Genomic DNA, 12,355 nt, shown 5'->3' on the forward strand with positions numbered 1-12,355 from the left:
CATTAGAAAAAAGAATATTTTTGTCCTAACTAAGCCAAGTCAGAAAAACATACGTTTCTTTAGAATATTTCCTGTATCCAGTACAGTTGGAAATCCCTTTGTGAAAAATAATAAGTTTGTGACATCTCCACATGCTTCTTAGTACCTAGTATATTCTGTGATGCTCATTGTCCATTTAAATTTGCTCTTTTATTACATTTTATGGACTGAAACTGTTTGAGAATGAAGTGCTGAGGAGAATATTGGAGTTATGGCAAAGAAAATTACATAATTAAGAACTTCATAATTTGTACTCTTCACCAAATACTGCTGGGTTATTAAGTCAAGGATGAGTTGGGTGAGGTATGTAGATCACATGGGGAAAGTGAGATGCACACATTTTTTTCAAAAATCTTCAGTATAAGAGATTGTATGGGAACATCATGCTTTGAGGATTATATAAGTGACTCTTGTTATATGCAGGGTTGCATTCCTGTGAATTGCCATGCATATAAAAAAACATGTAGAATGGGAAACATAACATACCTGTGAATTTTCTGATATGTAATGAAAGGCATTAATTTGTAGTCATCAGAGTCAAAATGGTAGGGCAAGTCAGTGAAACTGCATGTGCATCTCATTGGGCTTGTGCAGCAACTTCCGCTGTGGCTGTGGATAGGATATTGAAGCTCCTCATGATACTGAAATAAAACCACAGATATGCAAAAGCACAGATAGTGGAAGTGTGTGTAGCGAGATTGACCTGGATTAAAATGGATCTTACAGAAGTAGGATGTGAAGGTGGAGATTCGATTCAACTGGTTGAGAATAGGGTCTGCTGCCAGACTTTTATGCATGATATTGAAACGTTGGGTTCCATAACAGGGCGGAAGATTCTTGACCAGCTCAGCTACTGTAATTTAAGAATGATATTGCAGCACATAGTTATGTTATATGAAAAAATAGGATATATTAACAGTATGCACTATAAACATGTGACATTAATAAATTTATTATTGTTACAAACTGTACATTTTTACTGTAATTTGTTTCAGATATTTTTCCAGCAAGCAAGAACATGACAAATGTGGAAGATTCTGAACAAAAGCAATTGATTGATGCCTAATGGTAAAAATTAATACCATGATATTCTTTTTTCCTGGAATTGCTGATGTTTCTGTAAATATTTCTTTGTAAATATTTAATTTAGTACTGTTACAGATTTTTCTGAAATCGCACACATTTCTGTGCTCTCAACATACATGTGATTAAGTTGAATTATTGATTTATTCTAGTGCTGTTTTTGAGGTATGAAGAATTGAGTAATCTTGTTTATTGAATATATGATTCTTTTACACTTGTCTGATGCTGTCCATTTAAAACTCTCACTGATGATACTGAATTGAGTGAGTATTTTTTAAGTATCTAGTGTCTGTTTTATAAATGAGACTCTCAGTTTGCTCAGTTCATTTCCCCCCCCCCCCCCCCCTCCCCCCAGAATTGATCATAGAAACAAAAAAAAAACCCTGGTACATCACATGCTGGTAGCAGCTGTTTTGTGTAAAAATAATTGTATTTATTTCATTTATAAGTTAAACTCATTGTTTTGTTGTAACACTTTATCTCAATTTAATCCTTTGGCTGCAAATGGTCATATTTAACATCAGAATTTGTGTCACTTTGCATGATTTATTTATGAATATTTTTGAATATATTGTATTTTATTGTAAACAGTTTGTTTGTATAATTTTTAGAGTTTGGGCCTTGTGGATGTACTGTTACTTTCGTTCCTGAAGTTCAGGACATTTCCAAACCACTGAGCAGCCATTGGATTAATTGGGATTAGTAATGTGGTAGGGTTGCCTGTTCATCTCATAATTGCCTGTGATTATGTAAGTGTGTTGTGTCATTACAGTTTGAACATAATGAAGTATCAAAACACTGCCTAATTCCAATGCTTTTGGTTATTAGTACTGTTTAATGTTTTTGTCATGCAGTTTCCCTTTTTCTGTTTTGGTTTGCACTGTGATCCTGTTGAATTTAAGAAAAGGTTAGTATGGAACCTGTAGTTGGCATTGGGCACAAGTTAGTGAGGTGTAAAGTTTTGTCAAATTGAAACTTCATTTATATATTTTTATTTATATTTTAATATTGAAGTGCAGACGTGAAGCAGAAATTTCTGATTTGTTGAAAATGAAAAATTCAATAAGCTAGCAGTGTACAAGCTTGGTCTGGCAGCTTGTGTTGACATTCCTTCTTAATTCTATAAATTAAGTATTTTCCTTTCATATATTTAAATCATTATTGGAGGATGATATAAATACAATAAAGAGGAACACAGAAGTTTTACTAGAAGCTAGTAGACAGGTGGGGCTAGAAGTAAATTCAGAAAAAACTAAGTACATGTTAGTGTCTCTTCGTCAGCAGACAGGCTGGCAGAATTATCTTAGGGTGGCTAATAAATCCTTTGAAAGTGTCACAGAGTTCAAATATTTGATAACAGCAATAACAGTTTAAAATTATATTCATGAGGAGTTAGGAGAAGACAAAATTCTGGAAATGCTTGCTACTTCTCGGTTCAGAATATTTTGTCTTCCCGTCTGAATTCTAAGAACCTGAAAATTAAAGTATACAAAACAATAATTTTGCCTGTTTTGTATGGGTGCAAAACATGGTCTCTCACTCAGAGGGAGGAACACAGATTGCAGGTTTTTGAGAATAGAGTGTTTAGGAGGATATTTGGGCCTAGGAGAGAAGATGATGGGGCATGGAGAAAACTGCATAATGATGAGCTTAAAAATCTGTACTCCTCCCCCATTGTCAGGGTGATTAAGTCAAGAAGAATGAGATGGGCGGGGTATGTAGCGCGCATGGATGGGACAAGAGGTGTGCACCGGGTATTGGTTGGGAAGCCAGAGGGGAAGAGACCACTGGGGAGACCTAGATGTAGATGGGAGGATAATATCAAGCGGGATCTATGGGAGATAGGAGTGGAAGGATACTGGATTTTGTTGGCCCAGGACAGGGTCCGGTGGAGGCCTTTGGTTAATTCGGTGATGAACCTTCGGGTTCGGTAAGGCATCTAGTTAGTTATATTTGAATCACAGCATTTCTGAAATCAATTGACTGAAAGTAAAGAAGATATTTCAGTGCACTGTACCTTTACAGAACTGTTGCATCCATAAGAGTGTGTTGTTCCATGTGGCAAAACTTATGTTCATAATCATGATGGGGTTAACAGGGTGTCCATTTAAATTGAACTTCTTGCTGTGTGTTATGAAGATAAATGTAAATGCTGTGTAATGTCATCATTCTTAGAGGTACTCATATCTGAAGGGAGGAGTACCCTGTTATTGGTAACTTCACCAATAAAGTAATTCAAAAAGATATCAACTGAATACATTCTGGTTCCTCATCCAGTATATTCTATAATAAGTACCACATAATTTGACGGAAGCTGTTTGGCCAACCTGCTGATTGCTGTCAGGTTTTGGGGAAATATTTACTCTGCATTCGATATCCAAAACAAATGGAATAGTGCCTTACAGTTGGTCACGATTAATTCCCTACAAACTTCTGATTTACAATATAATCATTTACCTTTACAGGAAATGGTGTGCTGTCAATGTGAAGGCAAGAAACTGATCTGAATAGAAATTAGATTGCTATATAGTGAGACAAGAATTTGTACATTCAATCAAATTGTGATAAGTTTTTTATTTTTATCTGTCTGTGGTTATCTGAACATCATTGATCCTATTAACTTTATTTTCTTTACTTTTGCTCTCTCAGAAGGTGGATATGTTAGAAATCCTTATCAATCTATTATGTTGTGTCCTAACAACTGGAAATTAGTAGTTGAATCACCAGTTGGGTTTGTATGGAATGGTGATGGAACTGATGGATGAGTTTGTTTAGATTTGCAATGAATTTGGATATATTTATGAGAGGAACATGTGTGACTATGATACTTTTTATGTGTTTTGTGGTGGTATTTTCCATTTTATTTGGACCAAGCTGTATGAATAGAATAGGTGAAGAAATGATATCATGACATATTTAGTGTTCAATTTTTACAGTGTGGTTACATAAGCTTTCAAATTATCCTCTTTTTATTAGACATTTTAATGCGACCAAAGTAGGTTCCTTTCAGTTATAGCTATATCTCTTTGTCCCCATCCCAAGTTCTGACTAGCCAGTCTCATTTGTTCCCCACAGCCTAATCATTCCATCTTTCCTATATAACCCTCCCACAACCCAGCTTTACTCACTACTTTGAAGGTGTACGTAGCAGGTTCCTCCACAACACTGGTAACCACCTACATTATTACATGGTGTCATAACCCAGAATACCACATTCTGAAGGACATAATGAATTGAAGTAAATCCTGTTTAGCCACTTTTTAAATTTGTTGTCAGTACATGCAGCTGTTGGAACAGTCATAGTCAAAAGTCCTGCCCTCTTTAGCCACGTGACTTTAGCATACTACTGAATTATCTGGTCAAGACGTGGCAGAATTTAAAATTGCAGAACGTGAAGAAGCATTTTCTTCCTTGTTTTATGGTGCTGGGTTTTGTTAGTGCATGCAGGTTCGTATCAAAAGTAACCAACATTTAATTTCTGGTCCATAGCAACAGATAGAGATGTCTAGAGGTAATCAGAATTTCAGCAAAGAGTAATGCATCCATAGACCATCATTTTCATTAGGAACTCTATTTGTAATATGGACTGTACACCTACAGTGACACACAGCATTCATTAGAACAGTATAGTGCAAAGGTAATTAAATGCACATTCACATTAAAAAATTTGCAATGCCAGGTAGTGTTTGTTAAATCCAAAATTCGTTAAATTGAGAATTTACTGCAAAAACAACTAATTTATCTGTTATGTGAGTTTGAAAATTGCATGATTAAATTTGGGATGAGAAGGTGGATATTTCATTTAGCATGGGAAATGAAAAATGTATACAAAAATTTTATTTGGAAGACCTGAAGGGGAGAGACATAAATGTATATGGGAGGATGATAGTAAAATGGACCCTTCAAAATTTGACAGGAGGGGACAAAGACACCAGACATGAGACTTCTTCCAACTTTGCATAGCCATGTTGATCCAGTGTTCATTAAACCTAACGTTTAAGAAGTTATCATAACTGAATTAATCTTTGCTGATCCCTTATTTTTAGTAATGGATTTCTAATTGTCTTATTTTTGTTTTGAGGTGTCACCACTATGTATTGCCAGAGAAAAGACCCTGATTAAAAATATTTTAGGTTATGTTGTGCTTTGTCATATTCTATATATAATGGATCTGATAAATTTTAAACTACATACATAGCATTCTTCTACATCAATCCATATTATTATGCTGCATTATAATGAGATCCTTTCAGAAGTACACTCCAGTAGCCAAACTCTATTATGGAATGCTATGGCTTATCTTTGCTGCAGAAAAATCAGAATGTGATTAATGTTCACCACCAATTCCTTATTCATTGTGTGGTTATGTGTTTGTTGCAAGTTTTATCTATCAGTTCCTTTTCCATTCTTAATGCCTTAGAAATATTTGAGCTCAGTGTTGATTAATCCAAACATGGTATAATTTTGATGCATCATATAAAGGAGAAAGACTGCCTACATAAGGCTTGTATATTGAAGAGTTTGGTAGTTTGCTATTAGGGTATACATAAGGAAGTGAACTTTTTGAAAACCAGTTCTATTCTGTCAGGCTTGAGATTCTTTTGTACATGCCTCTAAGACATAAACGTTTCTTGACTAGTTGAATTATAAAAATTACAAGTACAACAAATATAAAGAAATAGAAATGGTTTCAGTGTTTATTGTGATTAAATTTTTGCATGACCTCATTTGGTAAGTTATTTAAATATCTGATGTTTTTGTGCAGTTTTCTGCTCGGTAAAAATGTGAATATTTTGATCATATTCGGGATAATCTTTTAATGCTTTATGTCTTTTTAGGTTGGAAAAAGCTTAGATGGATTATTAAATATGTGGATGAGGTAAAAATTGTGGAAGGCTCAAACATCATTCACATAATGAAACTGAAAATTGTAAAATATCTTTTGATTTTGGAGATTAAATATAGATTTAATTTAAAGAAATCTGTAGAATTTGTACTGAAGAATTATGCATGTATATTTACATTTTTACAAAATGGCCCCTGGTATAAAATAGCTATTCAGAGGTACTAAGAGTTTCTAATAAAATGTGTATGGACATGATTTGATACAAACATTTAGTGAAGTGATGAAAGTTATGTGTTTACTTTATAATACTGACATGTATTACTGCACTGGCTTGTACCTGATGTCTCCAGATTTGGTCTCTGATGACCTTCCTGGCCTCTACTGACCTAGGCAAGAATGTAGAATCCATTTCTGAGGTTGCAGTATCCATACAGTGCATCATGTACCTTCATTGATGGTGTAATTAGAATGGTTGGCAAAAGGAACTTGCATCTTAATATGGACTTTGAACCATGATGGAGACTAGTATTCTTCACATTCCTGAAGTTTTATCTTTGGCAAAACCGAAGTAAAAGCCTGTTCCCAAGTGGTTATTTTTATTTAAAACATTCAGTGTAGTTATTCTGGCATACTTTTAAACCTTTCAGTTGAACAATGAAATTAATAAATTTCTGGAAAGTAATAATATGCTCAGTACTTTTGGGGTATATTAATTAATATGGTAACTGCAGTACATTTTATTATATTATGGGACTGCCAGGTTATACGACAATGAAAACGTTACATTAAGAAACGGTTATTGTAAATATAGGATAATGTAGACTTGTTTTGTCATTTTTGACGTCTATACGGAAGGGCCATTCGACAAAACAACGTTAGGAAAGTGTGTAAGATCCATACCAACTGTGTAAATATGGACCGACAATGGTCAGCTTTTATATGAACTCCTGCGTGCATAACAATGCTTTACTCCTTTACTTCAAGCCACGGTGGTCTAGCGGTTAGAACGCTGTCCTTGTAATCCTGGGGTCTCGGGTTTGATTCCCGGCGGTGCCCGAATTTATAACTTGTGTTGGGCAAGGTCGTGGTCTAGGCAACACGGAGTTTTCCTCCGTGGCATCCCAACAATTACTCCATTCACACACAGAAGAAGGCAATGGCAAACCACTTCTGGATCATCTGCCAAGAACGTATATGAACAGGTCCCAGTCCGAGAAAAGGTTGGAAGGATCCTGTTCATATGGACCTGTCGTCAGACAGAACACTAAATAAATAAACTCCTTTACCTAAGAAACTAATTGTTATGTCGTCTGTTTATTCGGCATTGTTGTGTTTCATTACTGCCGTTTCGTTATTGGGGAAAAGAGAGCTGTGAATCGCTTGTAGAAGAAGTGCGTGGTAGAGTAGATAATATTGTGCTGTTAAAAACGTTTTAGAATATCAATTACTTATCATATATAATAATTATTAAAAAATCCGTGATACTGCCCTCCACTCTCTCCATTTTAGTTTTGATTAAATTGGTCATTGTGGGTGGACATCGTGGTCTCTTATAATTGAACAAAGTCTGAGGTGAGGGATTCCTATTTATTATTATTGTTCTTCGCGTTAAGCGCCCGCCTCTCGAAAACCGTAAGAGATGGATCTGGACATATTGCGTACGAAATACGTATTACCTCTTCAGCTTTCCATATCTGTTTTCAGATTTTACATATCACAAATGGTTTAGGTTCTACAAACATTTATTTATACAAATAAAGGCGCATCGCACTTCACGCTACTGCTGTGTTTGTGTGTTCCGTCATACTATGTAGAGATACAAGATGGAAGACATTGAGCTAAAAGTCTGTAATGCAGAATATATGAGAGTACAGAAAACGTAAAAAAATAGAAATATTAAATAATGAACCTGAAGTTCCCCCCAAAATACCAAAAAGTAATGCTGAACGTATGAGGGATAGGTAATTAAGCAATGTCTTAATCAAACTATTTACTCCATTGTAAAGCATGTATAAAGGGAATGTTTAGAATAAAGCTAATATATAAACTTCCTTTCATTTTATTTATTGCCAAAATATAATTTAAATACAAAGACGTATTTACGTCAGATTCTCCGGAACCGTGGTTCCACTGTCATTTTTTAAATAGGATTCGTTCATATATTCCGTCATATGTGATACGGTATGAAATGGAGGAAGAGAATGCTGGCGTAAATAGCGAAAATTCTTACGCCATACGACAAAATTTCTTCGAACACAGTAATCGTAGACCTTAGAAATGATGTTTATCGTAATCGAAAGGGATAGGTACTAACATATATTCTTAAGATGAGATTTGAGGTTTTCACGGCCATGAAAACGATTTATTTTGTTCCCCTCAGATGACGTGACAAGACTACATTTCATTTACACTTCAGATGATCTGAATAAAACCATTTCACTCTGATAAAATAACCTTTCGCTTTTACAATCTAAGACTTTCCACGAAAGTTCCATCTTTACGATAACCTGATAGGATATTTCACAAGGCATTCGGCCTTTATATTTTTGGAATCTGTCAGTTGGTATGTCTGTATTTGCTCCTGCGTTTGATGGTTGCGTAACCTATTCTGTTAACATGTTAATGCTTTAGGTTTATGTATAATTTTAATGTTGTCATGTTAAAAATTAGTTTAATGTACATTTTGGTGATTGACTGAATCTTCATAATTGAAATTAACAGGTATGTGGAATTGAAGAAGAAGAAGAGGTGTAAGAACTTCATTTGCAGCTAATATCTGGCCTTTGGTATGAAATAACTGAGGTATACGTGTTATCTTATCGTGATACATTGTGGCGAATAAAATATTTTCTCGTTTATTAGGCTTGTACATTATGCTTACCGTATACTGATATACACGGCTTAGTTTCTGTTGGGCATTGGTTATGTTGTAGCAACGGGTTTTGTGCCATGTTTCACTTACTCTCCATGTTTACTAATGGCTTCCACAAAATGCCTTTAAACGTGTTATGATTTTACGTAACATATTATTAATGTTTGTTCTTAATTTATATTATTCAGTGTTTGGTATGATAGTATTGTTGGTTTTGAAGTTGTATAATGATTATTAGTAAAATTATTCCACAAATACAAAAGGGCTAATTTTATACAGAGAAGTGCTGTTGTGCTATGAAACCATATACGCTGAACTTAAAATTACGTGTAAAGAGAACTCTTATGTAATGACAAATTTTAATTTAAAATTTTTGAAATTAGACAAACTTGCCCATGTTTTATTATTATTCATTAATTCATTCATTAAATGAAATACAATTGATGTGTGATGTCATGTCAGGTGGGAAATTTTGTATTACATACATAAGGAACCAGTATTTATAAAATAATTTCCATATTGGATTGAATAGTAGCACCTGCACCCTGTTATGAGAATTTCTTTCCTTTTTGAACCAGTTGATTCTAATTTGTTTTGTGAAAGTTGGAACTTCATTTTAAAGTCATTACATATGAGCAGAATGATTTTTGAAGTGTTGAGTGAAATGTTATACAGGACGCATGTAAGTTTTATTGTTGGTATGTTCAGTTGAAGGAGTGAAATTATTTGGATCTCTAGCCATTGTGTTATATTTATTTAAATGTAACAGAAAGAAAATGAAATAAACATTCTTGATAATGTGTTTAAAATCTTTTTAATTGTGATTTTAATATTTAATGTACAATTTGACAAGTTATTTTGTCTGTAACTAATGTGTAATTACAATTGCATGGGTTGGAATGGAACAAATACATGTAAGATTTGAGGTTTTCACAGCAGTGATTATGAAGATTTCCGTCTTCTGGGTTGTTGCGCCGTGTAGTCTGGTCGATGCTAACCAACGTTTCAGAGGTCATACTGCCTCCGTCATCAGGGCGATTCATCGCATCGATCAGACTACACGGCGCAACAACCCAGAAGACGGAAATCTTCGAACAAATACATTTTATGAGCTTTAAAGGTTATTATCCTTGCAGGTTCATTTTATGTGACACAATCAATGGATTGTCACGGCTCTGGTGCTGCTCAGCCACAACCAGTGGCCTCACCGATGGGCCCACCTCCCCCACAGACTCCCTCCCCCATGCCGCCTCCCCAGACGCCACCTCCTCCAACTCAAGGACAGCAGCAGGTCCTATCCCCGATGGGCCCTCCACAGCAGGTGATGTCTCCAGGACCTCCACCCAGTCCTGGCCGACAAGTGGCATCTCCCTCACATCAGCATTTGAACACACATGGCCACATGGGCTACCAACAGCAATCTCTTTGCCCTAGTGGAATGCTGCCCAGTCCACAAATGTCAGGGCAGGTAAGCAGTAAAACTTTGTCTCAACCTTTTATGGCTTAAAAGTAATGTTCACTGATCTCCTTTTCCTTATACAAATTTTACCTATATTGACTATACAGAAGCCAGTAAAAACAAATTATATGTCTTCTGTAAAATTAAAAATTAAATTGTTTAGTTCTTTTATAATGAAGGTGAAAATTTTTAATTTCAATATGGAGGTAATAAGATTAATTAATTATAATTATAATGTTTATATTGTATGTTGTGTAAATGAGAGGACCAGTGCAGAGGCCACAGACATTGAGAGTCGAAGGGCAAAAGGTTGGCCATGTATATTAAGTGGAAAGAGAAACTGTATGTCATCACTTATTGGTACATAATTTGATGTATCTATAAAGCTTTTAGGGTTTGTTTATAAAATAAGATCCAGTTTGTTGAAACCATTTACAGTATGCAGAAGTGATGTAACAATTGATTTTTATTTACATCTGTAGTATTTATTAATTCAGTACAGATTATTAAGAAACAAATGACAAATTAGCTCTTTTGATTTGACATATGTTTGAAGAGTATTTGCAGATTAGTAACTCAAATACCCCTTGTAATATCTATACACCTCAGGAAACCATTGGAGTAGTTTCAATGAATTGAGACAGTTTTGTGTTAGAATATATTAAATGCTATAGGAAGTACAAACCAGTCATCCACAAATGGAATGAGCACTGAGTATAATAATGTGCAACATAAATAATAAAACATGCATAATCCAGTGGTGGACTTATGAAATTTTGTATGTGCGGCATGTAGAGAAATTGTACATGAGGCTTTGATGATGGTCTAGTAGGACTGAAACATGTCTTATAAATTATAACGATTGTGAATAAAAGTTGTTGGTGTTAATATAGGCCAAACATTTTAAAGTTATACTGTGTGAAAGGCCATACAATTCAAAGGATGACCAAACATGTGTTTAGGAAAGTACCAGTGTCTGTTTTTTTTTATTTTGTTGGGTGTATCACCCCCCTTTGAGCATTTCTCTAATTCCTGGCAGAGACTGTTATTTGTCATAAAGGTGGTACTGTATTAGACTGTAACAGTTGACCCATATAAGTAGTGATTTTAAAATTTTAATTTTTAACCTGATTACATGTTTGTTGTGTTTTTTGTCAGTACTTTGTTAGCTGTATCATGTACTTGGCTAGTATTATGTAGTACTTCTGTTATAGGGTCAATATTGTACGTATATGTAATGTAACATGCTACCTTTCTTGTTTTTCTCTCTCATATTTATGTTTTCCTGTTAGGAATTGAAGTGTTACATTTTGTAGTTTTATCCTGAAAGAAGCGTCTTTGATTTCTGCTGTTTCAGTAATAAAATATTTATGATATGTGTCAAATTTTTCATTTTAATTTGTTACTATGCTTTGACTTGTTCATGACAGTTTATTTTTCTGTATTCCTGTTTTTGTAGATGGTTCCTCAGTCCTCATCACAAGATACATACCAAGCTCTGCAGAGGGCGATTGGAGCTATGGAAGAAAAGGGTATGCAGAGTGATCCCCGATATTCACAGCTCTTGGCCCTTCGTGCTCGGCAGGTTTCTTACGGTTCCCCAGGCCAAGCAGATCCTTCACGAGTAATGCAGGTATATGGAGCACATGTGGTATCTCCTACCAAGTGGAATGTTTATATGTTATGTTGCCTGTGTATTAACATATTTCCATTGTATGCTTGATTGGGACCAAAGTTGTGTTATAGAACTTTATAGATGTATCATCAAAAGGAAAAAAACAGTCATGATTGCTGCGTTCTTGCAGGTGACTCACAAAGCTTGTCGAGGTTGGGATTTTGACTGAAAACGAAGAATTTATGTAGACATCAAGCTCATTGAAAATTTGTTTTTGATCTAGTAGTTTGCAAGCATAGTGAAAAATAAAATCATGGCAATTTTAGAAACCCATAAGACAGAACCGCAGTTTATTTTTAAAAATAATGTGGAATAACTGAATTTTTGTATAACAAAGTTTGCTGGAATACCAACATGTCTTACACCAGTTTATGCTCTATG

At 34.8% G+C, this 12,355-nt stretch overlaps 2 protein-coding genes across 12 annotated transcripts in view; both read left to right on the plus strand.

Annotated features, from left to right (window-relative positions):
* Window positions 1–6,554, plus strand: part of LOC110830231 (exportin-T) — a 32,698-nt gene extending 26,144 nt beyond the window's left edge. For 3 of the 5 annotated variants that reach the window (XM_087355765.1, XM_087355762.1, XM_022064883.2), the window contains exon 18: window positions 1,035–6,223. In XM_087355765.1, the coding sequence (XP_087211891.1) occupies window positions 1,035–1,061 (27 nt within the window). In that variant the 3' untranslated portion in view covers window positions 1,062–6,223. Of the gene's footprint in view, window positions 1–1,034; window positions 6,224–6,318 lie in introns of those variants that run through there. The other 2 variants (XM_087355764.1, XM_087355763.1) reach the window with 2 other exon arrangements.
* A 1,987-nt stretch (window positions 6,555–8,541) lies between these two features.
* The window catches only part of LOC110830232 (brahma chromatin-remodeling complex ATPase subunit), a 46,190-nt gene continuing 42,376 nt past the window's right edge, over window positions 8,542–12,355 (plus strand). For 5 of the 7 annotated variants that reach the window (XM_087355751.1, XM_022064887.2, XM_087355754.1 and 2 more), the window contains exons 1-3: window positions 8,542–8,689; window positions 9,977–10,308; window positions 11,759–11,932. In XM_087355751.1, the coding sequence (XP_087211877.1) occupies window positions 10,000–10,308; window positions 11,759–11,932 (483 nt within the window). In that variant the 5' untranslated portion in view covers window positions 8,542–8,689; window positions 9,977–9,999. Of the gene's footprint in view, window positions 8,771–9,976; window positions 10,309–11,758; window positions 11,933–12,355 lie in introns of all 7 variants that reach the window. The other 2 variants (XM_087355752.1, XM_087355753.1) reach the window with 2 other exon arrangements.

This window comes from Zootermopsis nevadensis, unplaced genomic scaffold, assembly GCF_977971745.1.
Source record: "Zootermopsis nevadensis isolate Lab colony 2312 unplaced genomic scaffold, Znev_1.0 Znev_ptg000025l, whole genome shotgun sequence".
NCBI classification, from domain to species: domain Eukaryota; kingdom Metazoa; phylum Arthropoda; class Insecta; order Blattodea; family Termopsidae; genus Zootermopsis; species Zootermopsis nevadensis.